This window comes from Mirounga leonina, unplaced genomic scaffold (genome assembly GCF_011800145.1).
Source record: "Mirounga leonina isolate KUSES-001 unplaced genomic scaffold, KU_Mleo_1.0 Mir_99, whole genome shotgun sequence".
Taxonomy (NCBI): domain Eukaryota; kingdom Metazoa; phylum Chordata; class Mammalia; order Carnivora; family Phocidae; genus Mirounga; species Mirounga leonina.
The window spans coordinates 5,918,620-5,935,146 of NW_023270971.1; the positions used below are offsets into that span (position 1 = coordinate 5,918,620).

The following is a 16,527-nucleotide window of genomic DNA, read 5'->3' on the forward strand; positions in this document are numbered from 1 at the left end:
CTCATCAGAGATGGTGTTCTCTTGGTGGGCACCGGGAAGCACTGAGATGGGGCGCTGACCCCCCCCCATAGTCACTTCTAGCCTATGATCTGTGAGAGCAAATATCTGGGAGGCCGGGGGAGGAAGGGGAGCAGGAGGGGGCAGGGGAGAGGGCTCCACACCATTACGGTGAGCCATAGTCCCAAGGTCAAGTCAGAGTCAACAGACAACACTGGGGTCACACTGTTACCTTGTGTTTGGTTCTCAGTAGGCCCTGCCCCCTGTGTTCCCCTTTACCACCCCAGCCAAGTTCACCTTGTATGATACCCTGAGTAGGCCCAGGCCTCCAGCTCCAGTGTCTTCCCCGTTCACCCATGGGACTCCTGTTCATCCTTTTAGGTCTGTCCTCCATACGCCCTCCATTCCCCACCAGGTGTAGGCTCCTGGAGTCTTCAGGGAGCCTGGCTCAGCCATACACCTGGTGAGCCGTGACAGCCCAGCTCAGCCTGCATGGGACGCTCACGGCCTCCAGAGACAACCCCCTTCATTTCTGTGCAGTTAAGACCCTTCTAGCACTCTCCCCGGACCCCAGAGTACCTGGGGCCACGGCAGGGCATCATGGTGGGGGGCTTGTGTTGCTCAGCCACACAGACCTGGGTTCATTCCCAGCTCGGCCCCTCCGTGGCAGTGCGGCCTTGGGGACCCACAGAGCCCGTACACAATTTTGCACAATACAGCAGCAACTCAAAGCAGCGTGTTGGTGGCTCTGGGGACAGCCAGTGAAGAGTTAAGACCGCCCCAGCCCCTCTGAATTCCACGTGACCCTGGGTTGCTGAGCCTACGGTTTTGCGGTGGACACTCTTCTCCAGACTCATTTTTTGCCCATGGCTCATGGAAAGTTTGGCTCCTTGAGCTCCAGGCCATTCCCTCTGGGGCCTGAGGCCTTGCTGACGCTGTCCTGCCCTGGAAGGGCGTCCAGGGCTGCCTGCCCGCCCGGTGATCCTTGGCCAGCGCTCCACCCCCACCCCCCTTCTGTCTCCGCCTGACTTCCTGCAGGCTGACCTTCTCCCCCAGGACAGGGTAGCAGCCCGCCCCCCTTGGCCACGATGAGTCCTCCTCCCAGCGCCCCATCCAGGATCGCTTTCTATTTGAGGGAAAAAAAGCCTCTTCCCCTAATGTCCACAGCATCTGTGAACAGCCTCCCATTGAGAACGATAGCCAACAGGAGTCAAGGCAAGCTTGGACTCTGCCCCTCGGAGCCCAGTCTTGGCCCTGCTGTCCACTGGCTGGGCAACCCAGCTGGATCTGCTGCTTCATCTCTGACCCCCAGTGTCATCAGATGGAAGATGAAGACAATGGATTTCCCCTTGCAGGGAATGAAATGGAATAATATAGGTGCTTAGTGCATAGTTTTAAAAAACCCGTCAGTGCTTAGTGCAATCCATGGCAGGTAGAAGCCCTGTAGGTGGGATGGTTCTCAGGAGCCTGCTGTCCCTAGTACAGATCAAGAAACTGAGGCCCAGCTCCTGCCTCCAACCAGCAAAGGGAGAAGGAGGGTGGGGACGGGTGTGCTTGGAGTCTGGGTGAGGCAATGACGGAAGCCCGAGGGCGAGCTGGTATCTTCCAGTTCCACAGCAGGGCGCCCTGGAGGCTGGGCCTTGGTGTCGCCATCTGTAAAATGGATGGGTTGGAGAGCCACAGAGGGGAACAGTGCCTATTCCTCAGAGCTGGGTTCTGGGACTGGCCCCTCTTGCTGGATGGAGTTAATGATTAAGAGTTCTGATGGCCTCTCCAGCGGGCGGGGAGGTCCAGCCAAAGCAACAGGAGGTGCGGATGCAGATGTGCTGTAGGAGTAGGGCAGCACTAAAATCCTCCAGGCCCCAAGGCTGGCTTTGACCCTGACTCTGCTGACCCAGGGTCAGGGTCTCACAGAGTTTTAGGAATTGGGGTAGCAGGAGGGCAGGGGCAGGGGTGGGGCCGATGGTCAATATTGATCTAGCTGTGTCAGGGAAGTGGATGGAGAAGTGGGAAGCCTGGGGTGGGGCTTGCTGATAACTGGTCTTCCAGCTCCCAGTGTGGCTGTGGGAACTGGGGAACGGGGTGCTTGGGGCAGAATTCCCAAACTGCTTACTGAAACTACAGCTGCCTGGAGGCCTGCCCAGGCTTCATGCATCCTGTCCTCTGAGGGTAGGGCCTAAACATCTGTATTTTTAGCCTACTCCCTGGGGGATTTGCAGCAGCCAGCTCAGTTCCCATATTTGGGGACCATAGGTTCAATCCCCTTATTGTAACAATGAGAAATCTGAGGTCCAGGGAGGAAAAGTAACTCGCTCAAGGTCACACTGGGAGAGAATGATGATAATTCTCCCCTTTTTCTTGGGTGAAAGGGTAGTCGACTTCTAGATAGCTCCATCCATCCCCCAGCTGTGGCCCAAAGCCCAGGAAAGGATGGTGGGGACAGGATGCCCACCGGGAAGTGGCTTCTGAGACCTTGGTAGGTCCAGTTAGAGAAGGGAGGGTGGGGCTTGTCCCAGGAGGAAGGACAAGGAGCAGGGGCCATTCCCACAGGACTGGACCTGCCCCACCCTGCCCTGTGCAAACACTCCCAGCACCTGCTAGAGGATGTTTCCCAAAAGATTTACTGTGGCCCAGTCTGGAGAAGGCCATTTCCATTGCTGGGGACCTACCTGGGCCCTGGAAAAGCACATCTACAACAAAGGAGATTTGGGACACACTCTGACACTCTGGCTTCCCACAGCCTCCCCCCTAGCCTTGTCTCTCCCCACCCCTACCTAATCCACTGTTCTGGGCGGTCAGCCTTTGCCTTGTTTCCCCCCACTTCACCCCTTTGAGCATGTTCACAAAGCCTCCCCAGCACCCCCAGTCACTGCCATGCTTTGGCTGCTCCTTCCTCTGGCTCTGGTCCACTTCGCACCTCCAGGTCCAGCCCCCACCCCAGCCCACCCTGCACTCTGGTTTGCCGCATGGCTCTCACCCTCTGGGGTGGCCCCTTTGGGGACAGGAGACAGGTCCAGCTCATCACTGGGCCCTACTCAGAGCCCAGCTGGCTGCCGTAGTCCCCAGCAGGTGTTTGGAGGGGCTAAAATTCTGAAGCCCACCCCCCTCCCTCACATCCTGGGCCATCCCAGTCAGGTTCCCTCCCTCTGCACTACAACGTCTTTGAAAATGAAAAGAAGAGAAAAGTAGTGGCTGGTGGAGGGGCAAACTGAGGATCCTGCGAGCACACACAAAGGAGCAGGGCGTGCCTGGTCCTTGGTGTGAAGGAGGAGTGAGCCTCTGTTATCGCAGAAGTGGGTGAGTGGGTGGGATGCTCAAGCCCCTGCACTATCCATCCCTCCTCCATTCCTGCAGCACACGTTTGCCGGAAGTTTACCCCATGCCAGCACACTGATACCCCCTGCACACGTGGGGAGCAGGGGCAAGATGCTGTTCTGCCTTCAAGGAGCACTGAGTTTTGCAGACTCCTGCTTAAGTGCCTTCAGCCCAGAGCGCTATGGTGAGGTGGGTACAGGAATTGGGTAAGCCCACAGAGGGCCCTAACCCAGCATGTGCTGGGAGAGTGTGGGAGAGGCTTCCCCAAGGAGAAGACACTAGGGCTGTGTCCTGAAGGGTGAGGGGGCATTGCTGTGCACTGAGCAAGAAAAGGAGAGGAGCCAATAGGTTTCATAGTAAATAGGCAGTGGGGAGGTAGGGACTGCGGGCAGTCGCTGGAAGGGATGGAGGGTCAAAGAGAGGAGATTCCTAAGAACCCCAGTCACAGTTTGCTGGCTGTTCAGAGACAGGAAAACATGGACTGAGACACCGGAGGCCCTGGAGGGACCCCCGGTTCTGTCTGGCAGGAAGCGTCTTTGCCTCTGAGCCTCATTGTCTTCCTCTTCAGGATAGGGCTGTTCTGAAACAAGAGGTATTGTGAAAGCACTCTATGAACTCTGAAGGGTCATGTTCCTGTCAGACAACAGTAGTGTTTTGGGTGGAGTTGGTACTTTCTGAGAGTTAAAGGGTACCTCTTGAGGTTCACTGAGAGCTGGAGGTTCAGGGCCCCGGGGGCCGCCTGTAACCTGTTCCTGCGCTGCCACCTGCTGGTGGATATCTGCAATGGCAGCATGAGCCCTCAGGCCCTTCCTCCCGCCCAGGCCCGAGATCCCGAGGCGGCAGGAAGGCCGAGCTGGGAGAAGTCCAGGCGCTAACGCTAGTAGACTCCCCTGCAGGAGTGCAAATGGAAGGCCCCGATCCCTTTGCAACCCACCGCCTGGCCCTTCGCAGCCTTGGCCTCTACCCTCACTGTGACGATCCTCGTGTGTGTGCAAGGGGCACCCGCCTCGCGGCCCCTCTGCACACCAACAGTGAGGATGGACTCTGGAAGTGGCTGGTGCAGGAATTCTGGAGTCCCAGACACCCCAAGCATGGTCTAGAGGGGACTGCGGGCTCCAGAAGGCACATCCCCCCTGGCGCTGTGGAATCCAAGTAACTTAGGTGGCTGCGTGGCTGAGTGACCATCTCACCTGGTTTGCCTGGGACTGTCCTGTGTCAGCAAACCACGACAGGTGGTCACCCTGTCGTGGCCCGAGGGCCAAAGCCTCTGCATCATCGTGTTGGCTCTGCCTGCAGTCTGGACGCAGAGAACCAAACTGGCCTCTCCTGTGGCAGGGGCCTCCCCTTGGCCAATGGAGCCTCTCATACCATCCCTCTCTCTGGCCCCAAGGACCCCGTCCCAGGCACTCAGTCTGCAGATAGTGTGTGGGTATTGAGGGATTTCTCCCCTTACCCCTTTCTCCGAACCAGTCTCCAGGAGTTCTGAGGCCTGGCAGCTTGTCTGTGAGGTTGGGCTGGGGGAAGAGAATAGGTGTGGAGGGACTTCCTCTGGAACAAGTTCTCATTTCACAAGGAAACCGAGGCCTAGAGGAGAAGAGCCTTATCCCAGGCCCCTGAGGGAGACTTTGCTGCTGGCTGGCTGTTTGTGGCAACCCCTGTCCAGCCCCCTACCGCTCCCCTCCATCCCCCCACCCCCAGCCCCGCTCTAGATAAGGGCCCCTCATGTGCCTGAGAGAAAGCCGGCCTCCTCCCGGGTTCTAAGGTTGGGGCCCAGGGTCCAGGCATAATCCCACTGTAATTGGCTCAGCCTTGAGCATGAGACCAAGTTGGCCCAATCAGAATGGAGACCTTGACTTTTATTTTGCAAATGGTGAGTTCTTGAACAGGAAACAAACAAAACCCACCCAGTGCTGATGATTGACCGAGACCGAGACCGGGAGACAGCAAGGTGCACAGAAGTTGGTAGCTATTTATTGCACTGAAAACACCAGTAAAACAGACACCCCTTCTCCCCCCCTCCCACCCAATAGCAGAAGTTTTGAGCAGTGGTCATTCAAGTTCACAGCCACATATTTAAAAAAAAAAAAGAAAAGAAAAGAAAGAAAGAAAGAAAGAAAGGAAGAAAAAAAGAAAAGAAAAGAAAAAGAAAAAGAAAAGGAAAGAAAGAACTGAAACAAATCCCCAAACCAATAGTAACAAAGAAACCAGCACGGGGAGTCTGGCAAACACATCCCCCCCCCACCCCAAGGATCTCCCCTTGGGAGACAGGAGGCCAGGATTAGCGCCATGGTGTGCACAATCCTGGGAGAATACTTTCCTATAGAGGTGTTTGCATGCTGGAGCCTAGGTCTGGTCTTAGGCCTGGATTTTTTTTTTTTTGCATCTACAGGATGTTTTAGAGGAGCAGAGTTTCACTGTCTGGTGGGGGTGGGCTCTGGGCCGCTTTGTCTGCCCGCCTCCCCTGCGTGCCGCCTCAGGATCATGCTGGTGCCCCGTGGTCCACACTGGCTGACTACCCACCCACCGGAGTGGCCTTCCTCGTGGAGGCCGTTTCCTCCCGGGGTTGGGACCTGCCTCCATTTCGCTGGCACTCGGAATGGGACACAGTGGATAGGAGGCATGAGACATGTCAGCAAATAGGAATCGGGACATTGGCGTCCTCCAGCTCAGTTCCCCCTGGTGGAAAAACCCAGGGCCAGAGCAGGAAAAGGTCACACAGCAAGTCTGGTCAGAACTGGGAATGGAATCCTATTAACCCCCAAAGCATGGCTCTTTTCCTGCAGTCCACTGCTAATAAGCAGTCGACAGGCACCAAAGAAGGGAATGAGGGGCAGGTGGGGGCGTGGAGGGGGGCTGGCCAGGCCCAGAACAAAGCAGGAGTCTAGCCAGTGACTAACCCTGTCAGTTCTCGCAGGTATATTGGGCTTCACTTCACCGTCCCATTGGATCCCCCATCAGCCCTGCAGCAGAGGCTGGGCAGGAATATTTAACCCTTTTGCTGATGGGGAAACTGAGGCTGAGAAAGGGACAAGACTTGGTCTTGGTAATTGCAGCATCCCCTGTGAAGGCCACACCCTCACCTTGGGCTTGGGGATTGCTGTGGAAGCTGGCAGCTCCACAAGGGAGGCAGGCGGTCTTACCGCTGGGACGCTGGGATCACTGGGCCTTACTGGGAAGCCCTCTGGACCTGGGGCAGGCCAAGTGCCTGCCCCCTGGGCCTCGGCAGCAGGGTGTCTGCCAAGGATAGAGGCCAGTGATCAACCAATTTGGAGAGCAGGAAGCCCAGGCAGCCTCTTTCCTGGCCTGCAGCCCCAGTCCAGCCTGCCTCACCTGCCCCCAGGGGCAGCTTGTAGAGAAAAGGGCCCAGCAGACATCTCATGATCGGGGGAAACTCAGAAAGTCCTGGATCGAACATCCCCACCAGTCCTCCAGCCAACACCCAGGACTCCCCAGAGGTTCGGGGGAACCAGAGCCTCCTCCAAATCCCTGGGGCTATGGCTCTTCCTCCCCTAAAATCCTCCAGAGGGGACAGTATCTCATGCTGGCAAAACACGGCCACACAGAGGCCAAAAAGCACAGAGAGGCGGCAACATAATTCCGAGTTGGACACTGAGAATACAACCTCTATTTTTTTTTTTTGTCCAAAACATGTAGATTGTTTTTGCTGAGTGTTTTTCTTCCTTTTTTTTTTTTTTAAACATACTTACTGCATATAAAGTCATGCAAAGAAAACAGTGCAGACAGTAGATCCTAGTGGATATGCCAAGGCATTCCACATCAGAGTCAATCCCGGGGAAGAGGGAAAGAGAAGGGAAAAAAAGATTCGAACCCACGGCTGCAGGACGAGGCGTGAAGAGGAAAAATTCCAGTGCTCTGCTTGGACCAGCAGATGCGGAGGGGAGAGGCAATGAAGACACATGCTCATGAACCCCCAAAGACTGGGGGAGGGGCCGGGGGGGCACACACGGATGCGGTGGGATGAAATCCTGGGAACCTCAGTTTGGGAGGCAAGCAAAAAAAAAAAAAAAAAAGATATTTCTGTCCTGACAACCTCCCCCACTCTCTCTGCCCTGATTTGCTGTTTCTTAGCACTAACATCTGGGGTGTTTCTACAGTCCTGAAAGGAACCTTGGGACCAAAATGTCAGCGAGGACCCCACCCCCCCATCCCCAGGACTGAGTCCACCTCGGCCCCAGATAACCACAGGTGACAGAGTGCATCTCAGAGATGACATGAAAAAAAAAAAAAAAAAAGACCTAGAACAGAAAAAAACTACCCCTCACCCCTCTTCCCACCTCCCTTCCCAACTCGACCCGACCCTCCTTGCTATAATTTGAGAGGTTTAGTTATTACATAAATATCCAGGAACGCAAAATCCATTTACGAAACACACAGAAGTTTGGCTATAAAAAGGCATGCGGTCCGAGTAGAAGTGATACCTAAATGTTGCCTTCTTTGCCCCCAAAAAGCAATCAGATTCTCTCGCTCCGATGTGACAAAGCTGGAATTCTCCCGGACTGATGGAAGGGTGGAATGGGCGTTACTGTCGGAGGTAAACATCAGCCGAAGGCAGAAGGAAAGAGTGGGGGGCACCCTGAGAGGATTGTGCTCCACACCGAGGGAGAAGGGTCCGCACGGACAGGAGGACAGGGTGGGATGGGGGAAGAGCTAGGGAGGCAGTGTGAGGTGGGGGCTCCTGGTGTCTGCTCCTCGGTCACCCTCTCCCACAGGGGAGGCCAGCTCACGGGGCTGGGGGGACCCTGGAAGGGAGAGACAGGGAGATGGGGGGCGGATGCCACATTCTTCCTGATTCTGCCCCTCTTTTTCCTCAGCCCCTGGGGGGACACACAGCTGGACATTCTGGCCTACAGCCAAGGCAAGACCAGGCGGACGACAGCCAGGAGGGGGGGTCCTCGGAGCCAGCACCCGGGGCACCCAGGGCACCCAGGCCTGAGGAAGCCCCGCCCTGGCAGGGGACACAGAGCCAGCGTGACAGGTGGTGGCAGGGAGACGTGCCACTTGCTCGGAAGTCGTGATAGCTTTTGTGAGCAGACAGACTTTCTTGACGCAGGTGTGACGGTGATGGTGATGATGGTGGTAGTGGGGTGACGTGATTGGGGGAGTTCCAGCAAAATCCAAGTGGGAGAACCAACAGCCACATTCCGTGAACGAAGAGTAAATCTCTGCGGTACAGGGCTTCCGGCCTGGTCCTTCAGCTGTAAGAAATAGTATGTGTGGTAGGTAATGCAGGTACTTCTGAGGGCGGCCTGTTTCCCTTGGGCAACCACCCCGCACCCCCCATCCTTAGGTGGGGCTGACGCTGCTTCCTGTGGGTCCCACGCAGCTTCCCTCCCCCAGGGAACCTGCAGGTCTGGTCTCCTCCCTGTGGTCCTCCAGCCCCCACCCCGTGGCCTTCCAGCAGCCAAGTTCCCCAGCATGTCCCCCTCCAGACTGACACCACCCCTTTCCTTTAGACTGTCCCAGATGACAGATGGCAGGAAGGAGGGGCTCTTACTGGGGCAGGACGGAGGGCGCCCCAGATCTGTGGAAGTGGACGATCTGCCATTTGCCGTCCCGGCGGTGCCAGACGCGGGTCTCCTCCGACTGGGCCGTGCGGGGGATGCCGCCCGCATCCAGGTACTGTGTGATGCGGATGTAGGCGATGCAGGCCGACTCGTCACCCATCAGATGGATATGGGGGTTCAGGATGGTGGTGTGCACGGGCTTGCTGTTCCGAGACCACACTGGAGGTGGGGATGGGAGGGGGCAGAAGAGATGCAACTGGGGGCCTCCTGTGTCCCTTCCTTCACTTCCCCATCCCCCAGTGACCCTCTCAGCAGAGACACCCCCCCCGTCTCATTTCCACAGGAGGGGTCTCTGTGACAGGGCTCAGCTAGGAGTCAAGGCAGAACTTCTAGATGGCTAGAGCAGATCCCAGATTTCAGACATGCCAATTCTTTAAACACAGGGGAATGGGATTTTAGAATCACAGTATCTCAGACACACAGAAGTATAGGGCTATGATTATAGAATCAGATGAACTTAGACCAGAGTCTCAACCCCAGGTTCCCTACAGAGGCCAGGCAAGTACATAAACGAGGGGGGTGAGTGGGGTATAAGATGCTAAATGGCAACAGACCCTTTGCCTCTGGGTCAGGGAGCGAGCGATAGGGAGTGGCAGAGACTGTGGTGAATAGCGCACCCTGTCCCACCTGCAGAGGGCTCCCTGTCCACAGCTTCCTTGGTGGCTGCTCTGTGAGCAGCTGACCCTTGAACGAGGCGGGGGAGTGGGGGGAGTTAGCCCCACCCCCACCCCCCACTTGGAAATCCACATATAACTTGACTTCCCCAATACTTAACTGCTAATAGCCTTCTGTTGACTGGAAGCCTTACCGATAACGTCAACAGTCAAATAACCCACATTTTGTATGTTATTTGTATTATTGTGCTATATTCTTACAATACAGTAAGCTAGAGGAAAGAAAATGTTATTAAGAAAATCACAAGGATGGGGCGCCTGGGTGGCTCAGTCGTTAAGCGTCTGCCTTCGGCTCAGGTCATGATCCCAGGGTCCTGGGATCGAGCCCCGCATCAGGCTCCCTGCTCAATGGGAAGCCTGCTTCTCCCTCTCCCACTCCCCCCTGCTTGTATTCCCTCTCTCGCTGTCTCTTGTCAAATAAACAAATAAAATCTTTAAAAAAGAAAAAAAAGAAAATCACAAGGAAGAGAATATATTTACAGGGTGGGGCTGTATTTATTGGGGAAAATGTGTGTATAAGTGGACCTGCATAGTTCCAACCCGTGTTGTTCAAGTGTCAGCTCTAAGTGGAATCCACATTTGCCACAACTGATTTTTCAGGAGAATGTGGAAATCTGGATTTTTATGTGAAAAGGCCTCATTTTTATTATTGGTCTCTAATTCGAATTTAAAACCTCATGCAGGCCACGTGAAGCATATATGTAGTCCAGATATGGCCTGTGGACCCCTGATTTGCCACTCCTATTCCAGATATATGGAATTATGGAAACCTGAGTCATATTAAAATTGTACAATCCTAGGATCTTGGAATTGTAAGGATGGAATTGGTGGTCATGGGGTGAGGTCATGGAGCTTTCCAGAGTCAGGCAGAAAGGCATAACTCTTCTAATCATGACAGAACTGAGAAAAGTACCGAAAGCCAGCTTTCTCTATGCAAAATATGAGCCACTATGATTATTATTATTATTAATTATTAATTTTTTGGTTCTAGGAACTCTCCATTTTTTTCAGCAAGATAGAAAACAAAAGCACAGAAAGACAATGACAAGGGGCCGGTGTTGTGAGGGGTGCCCACTGCCTGGACTCAGGCCAAGAGCTAGTTCAGCCTTCTCTTTGTGTTTATTATCTCTGGGCCTTTACAGCCGGCTCAGCCTGGTTTCCGCTCTGCTCGGTGGGGATTGGGGAGTTCACTCTGGGAAACCAGCACCTCCAGAAGACAGACCTGGATAGTGGTGGCCATGGTGATCAGCCAGGGAGCTCCAGGGTGATGGAGAAAACTTGGGGTCCAGCCACCTCTCTTCACATGAAAATCTAACCTCCACTGCTAGGCTTGGAGCATCAGAGTTTTATTAATCAAAGGAAAAGGCAACTTCTTTCTTCACAGCTTGTTGGGGGTGTTCTTGGACCACTCTAGTCTATAAGGTCAGTCTAATTGGGTGCAGGCAGGAGAGGAGTGTCCGGCTGGGGGCTGCTAACACGCAGATGAGAGGGGGCAGCCCGGGGCAGGGATGGGGAGGAACAAGTCAGGACTGGGTTCTGCCACTGACTTTCTGGGTTCCTTCGGATGAGTCACTTCCCCTCTCTGGGCCTCAGTTTCCCCTTCTGGGTGAGGTATAGCCGGACTAGATCCTATTTCAGTCACTTAAATACCGCCTTTGTTTTTGCTATCGACTTGTACTTACTTCATTAAAATATTTCCTTGAATCAATACACTTTATTAATTTATGTAAATGTATTTTAAAAGAAAACTTTCTAGCACAATCAATAATGAACAACCGGTATCACAGAATACAACTTTAATCATAAATCCAGTGTAAATGAAATAAAGCTATGTAACCCTAGCTCCGTGCTCTTGCCTGCAAGGGATCTGAGCCTGAGACAGTTCTTTCTTTGCTGGAGAGGTAAATGAGGCAGTGTGAGAGAAGTGTTTAGCGCCCAGCTGAGCCTTTCTCCCTGATGAAGCCGGACGTATTGAAAGAGAATTTAGTGGGCGCCTGGGTGGCTCAGTTGGTTAAGCAACTGCCTTTGGCTCAGGTCATGATCCTGGAGTCCCGGGATCGAGTCCCACATCAGGCTCCCTGCTCGGCGGGGAGTCTGCTTCTCCCTCTGACCCTCCTCCCTCTCATGCTCTCTGTCTCTCATTGTCTCTCTCGCAAATAAATAAAATCTTAAGAAAAGAAAGAGAATTTAGAAAGGGACCAGCTTTCTCACTGTGCGATCCAGTGCTGTCTTAAGTGGTGCCCACATGCACCGGAAATTATCTTGCATAGCCTCAATGGTATATGCCTTCCTTTTGGGGTACCCTGGGTATGCCACTTCTCCGGGCCTTCCTCTAGGTCCTGAGCTAGATGAGTCTAACCTGCACGTGCTTCGGTTCGTCCCCGTCTGACCCCTGGCCAAGGTGAGACATGGACACAGGCAGAAAGCGCCCTAGGTCAGGCCCAGCCTCAGCCCCCTGACAGCCCCTGGTTGCAAAGCTGCCAGGGTCTCTCCTGCAGAGGAGAGACCCAGGAAGGACAGACAGGCGGACAGAGACCTAGACATACAGGCAGGGGCACAGCAGTGTGAGCTCGGGTCCCCTCCTCTTCCCCGGACTGCCCACCCACAGGCATAACAGCCCACCAGCCAGCTTGTGACCAGTGGGGCAGCTGGGGTGGCCCCAGGCCTCTAGATGGCTGTAACATGGGTGCATGCCCAGGCAGGAAGGCTCCCTCATCTGTAAACTCCCAGGGGCAGGGGCAGGAGAGGGCTGGGAGGGCTTGTCACACTTGTCCCAGGTCCCCATCCTCAGCCACAGGAGGGACGGCTGGCAGTCAGACGGGCCCGGGTTACGAGAGGGAACCAAGATGGTACCAACCCCTGTCCACACAGGATCTTCCTCTTCGCTGGCTCCTGAGCTGCCCCGGGGGCCCTGCCCGTCACCCTGCTGTGCCATCCGGCAGGACATGGAACGAGAGCAGACAACAGGCACCCCAGAGAGAAGGGATTGCTCACAGTTTTCAAAATAGAATCGATGGAAGTCCAGGCCCTCGACCAGGTTCCCCAGGGCCTCAGGTTCGAAGGCCGTCATCCCGGGGTCACACATCTTCCTAGGGGGAGGAAGTCAGAGGAAAGAGGGGTTGGGGTGGCCTCTTGGGGCTGCCCTCTCGCTCCAGGGGCCTGGACTGGAGGAGGGTGGGCCTGCGACATTGGAGTGATTGCGCTCATGTCACAGGATCAGTGGGATCAGTGGCTGGGACCCTGCTTGCGAACTGTACCATGAGGCACCCACCAGGGGGTGCCACTTAGAACTGGGAAGCCTGGGTTCAGCTCCAGGGCCTGCCACTCGCTGGTCATAAGACCCCCAGCATCAAGCAAGAGCGCCACGAGGGGCCGCGAAGCGTCGTGCGCAGCACTCAGGCACTGGCCGGGGTAACTCAGCCTGTAGGCTCCTCTCCACATTGCGTCTCCCCGCCCAGGGCAGCGGGGCCCAGAGGGGCTTTTCCCAATTTGCCTTGGGGGGGGGGGGAGGGGACTTTTTTCTTCACATGAAAGTGACTTCTGCTCGCAGAGCAGGTACGTCCCTGGAGGGGGTGTGTTTTGCTTCTTTAAAGGTGCCCCTTTTGACCTCAGTGTGAGCCTCAGTTTCCTCTTCTGTAACGTGAGGAAAATAGCCTTCCATGAAGTCATGCTTGGGAGGAAGGCATGTATTTTCAGCTCAGAGCTCCCTTCCAGGTCTCAGCCTTCTGGGGAACCCTGACAACCAGGTTGAGGAAGGAAAAAACTGTCTTCCCCACCCCCAGGCCTCTGGAATCTGTGGCGCAACACAGACCCCCATTACAGTGACAATGCAGCCAAGTACCTCAGGACAAGCAAAGATCCCAAGCCGGGGAGGAACCGGAGCCACCGGGAGGGCAGGTATCGGGCCCTGTGTTGTCTGAGTTGGACGCTGTGGTGACTGCAGGGCACTCTGTCCCTGCTCTTCCCTGAGGTCCTGTCCGTGTGACCCCAGACAACTCACGTCTCCACTCAGGACCTCAATTCTCCAAGTGGATTGGGAGGGGCTGGTGGCCCTGCTCAGACCATATGAGATGCTTGGGACCCTTCAGTTCCAGAAGCCTTCAAGGTTGGGGGCCTGAGCTCCGAGTGTCGGGGAGACTGAGCACCCCCACTGGAGAAGCCCTTCTCCAGGAGGTCTCTGGGGTCCCTGACTCTGAAGCGACTCAGAGACCACCTGCTCCAAGTCCATTATACATCTAGGGATACTGAGGCTCAGTGAGTGAGGGTTACACAGGGCCAGACTCGGGATACCACAGGCTCCCGAGGTCATGGCATGGGGTCAGAACCTAGAGTAGGCTGCACATGCCAGGGAAAGTGACATCACAGAGGTGGGAGTGGGTCCCCAGAAATGGCACTGTGGGGAGGGGGGTTGGGGTCCACAGAAACCGCCTCTCTTTCCCTCCCTCTCTGGCTGTATCTTTCCAGAGATGGCCTCAGGCTCTTCCCGTGGCTGATTTAGCTCTCTTGAGGGCTGGCAGAAAGACCCGTTTAACGGCACGTTTCTGTGCTTTTAGGCTTTACCCAGGTAAAGTCACAAACGTGCACGTGTGGACAAGTGCATGCACACACGCATCCATGCGGCCTCAGTCTCACACCTGTACCTTCTAGAGTCCTGGTTCCTCCGACAGAAGCGGTAGATTGCTGGGGCTTTGCCACCTGCTGCTGCTGAAACCCTCCCACAATTAAAACGCACCTGGCCTGCCTTTGGGAGACAAACTTAAGCTCCTGGGCCCAGTGGAAACTGGGAACCAGCTGCCCAAGAGCCAAATCCCAAGTTAGGTTATTCCCACCTCACCTGAACCCAACAGGCACGGGTCAGTCTGCCTCAGCTGGCAGCTTTTGTCCACCAAAATGCATATGTGGGGTCTTGTCAGCCCTAGCTGAGATGTTGAGGCCTCAGCCCAGAATCCTCCTCTCCCTGGAGTGGGCCTGCTTCTGGGCCAGACCAGGCAGTGTGGGGGGTGGCCACTAGGGGGCGCTCCAGCCCAGCCTTTGCACACAGCCGCCCCTTGACAGGCTGGTCCAGGTGGGTAGGGGACATCTCGTACCATCTGTTTCATTTTATGTTATTTTTGGACACTTGGCCTTATTCCCCAGAGGATTTAAGGTTCTGTTTTGAGGTTCTTTTGCTCGCGCCTGCTCACTGGAGGACGCACCCTATGGGTTCCTGCCTACTCCTGCCCACCTGAGGTCAGAGGCCTGAGGAGGTCCAGGGTGAGGAGCAGGCCCATGCAGCAGGTCTGAAGAGAGGCCCGCCTCCCTCCCCTCCTTCCCCGCTCATCTCCTGAGGGGGCCCGTGCTGTGGTGGGGAAGCAAAGGAGTTTTGTTGGAGTTCCTCCTGGGGAACAAGAGATGAGGAGGAGGATAGGAGGAGGACCGAGATACAGAGTACTGTGAACAGAAAGCTTCATTAAAGCATAAAGTCTAAATGCAAAACAGAAGTATGAGTTCAGTCTGGTTCACGGCACATGCAGAGTGAGTGACTGAGGGTCAGAGACGAGGACCCCCAAAGTTAGCCATCAGCGCCCCCTGAACAACGATCCAGGCAGGACATGCAGAATGGACCCAGCCGACTCACGTGTAGGACTCAAAATCTCCATTGCTTATGGCTTCAATCAGCTGCTCTGTCACTTTAATAATCTCCTGTTTCCGCACTGTAAGGCAGGAGGAGACACAGAGAAATGATAGTAATAGTAATGAAGCACCAACTACCATTTTCTGAGTCCCTATCATAGGCCAGGCCCTGCGCTAGGATCTGACGGCCTCGTAGAGACGGTCTCCGTTAGCCTCACATTATCCCTGGGAGGTCGGTATCATCACTCCCATTTCACAGAAGCAGAAACTGAGGCCCAGAAAGGTGGAGAAAGGTGGGAAATTTCCCTCAGCTGCAAAGGGCAGAGCCATTGTCCTGGTTTGTAGCCTTTGCCTCGGTGAAGCATGCATGGTGGACGTTCTGACGTTAGGCCTGACGGGAAGCCAGGCTGACTCCAAAATATGCTTCTCCGTCCCCTTGCTTTGCCACCTGAATCAAAACTGGGTCAACAGCGGTGGTTGTCACTAGCAGCCACGAACCAGGGGCTCTCCCTGGGCCCAAACTGGGGCCCTTAAGGAAGGTCTTAGGGCTTTCTCATCCCTTAGGTCTGGGTGAGCTTTTTGCTCCATTTGGGGGCCGATAGGAATCAGGCACTGAGGGGTTCAGCACTTTCTAGCCATCATGAATCCCGGTTGCTGAGACCTGGCCTCCGCTGTCCACCCCGCAACACGACGAATCGCTGGTCTTTCTGGTAGAGGCTTAGGCATCCGCTTTCACATTGGATGGGCGCTGTTCTGAGCCCCAGTTTTCCCAGCTGTGAAATGGAAACAGCACCACCTCTCATCCCTCCAGTGCCAAACCCAGACTTGAGAACCAGACAGACTTCACGTCAGGCCCGGCGCAGGTCCTCACAAGCTGTGTGACGGGCCACAGGGCTCCTGGGCTGTCCGACCAAGACAACAGCGCCCCCTCCCGGTGATGAGGTAACGAGGTGGGATGAGGCGCTGCGCACCAAGCGCCTGGCACACAGTAGGTACACACTTCTAAGCGCTGCCACTCCCTGCCTCCCCCTAGCCAGGTGGCCACACCCTGGGAGGTCAGCAAGGCCAGCTCCCCCTGATCTGACGCACGCGGAGACTGAGCCTCGGGGACGCAGGGACTTGGAGCCGGGTGTCCTGGCTCCCAGCAGGACTGTCCCACCGGAAGCCTGGCGCGGTTCCCTGGGGCAGGCTCTCCCCACCACAGGTCCAAACTTCACTTGCAACCCCGTCAGCTGGCTGGCCTACGGAGCAGCCTCCGGTGAGGTACGTGGGCACGCTGCCATGTCTCGGTCTGGGACGGAGGGAGGGGAGCACGCCTGGCTGAGGCCCCGTCCCTGCCCCCT

At 55.6% G+C, this 16,527-nt stretch overlaps 1 protein-coding gene across 1 annotated transcript in view; it reads right to left on the reverse strand.

The window, feature by feature from the left end:
* Nucleotides 1-7,007: 7,007 nt before the first annotated feature.
* LOC118006728 (calcium/calmodulin-dependent protein kinase type II subunit alpha) overlaps nt 7,008-16,527 on the reverse strand; it is a 60,131-nt gene continuing 50,611 nt past the window's right edge. The window contains exons 16-19 of the mRNA XM_034999481.1: nt 15,189-15,264; nt 12,566-12,660; nt 8,828-9,056; nt 7,008-8,528 (exon numbers count right to left, since the gene is read on the reverse strand). Of these exons, the coding sequence (XP_034855372.1) occupies nt 8,525-8,528; nt 8,828-9,056; nt 12,566-12,660; nt 15,189-15,264 (404 nt within the window). The 3' untranslated portion in view covers nt 7,008-8,524. The remainder of the gene's footprint in view (nt 8,529-8,827; nt 9,057-12,565; nt 12,661-15,188; nt 15,265-16,527) is intronic.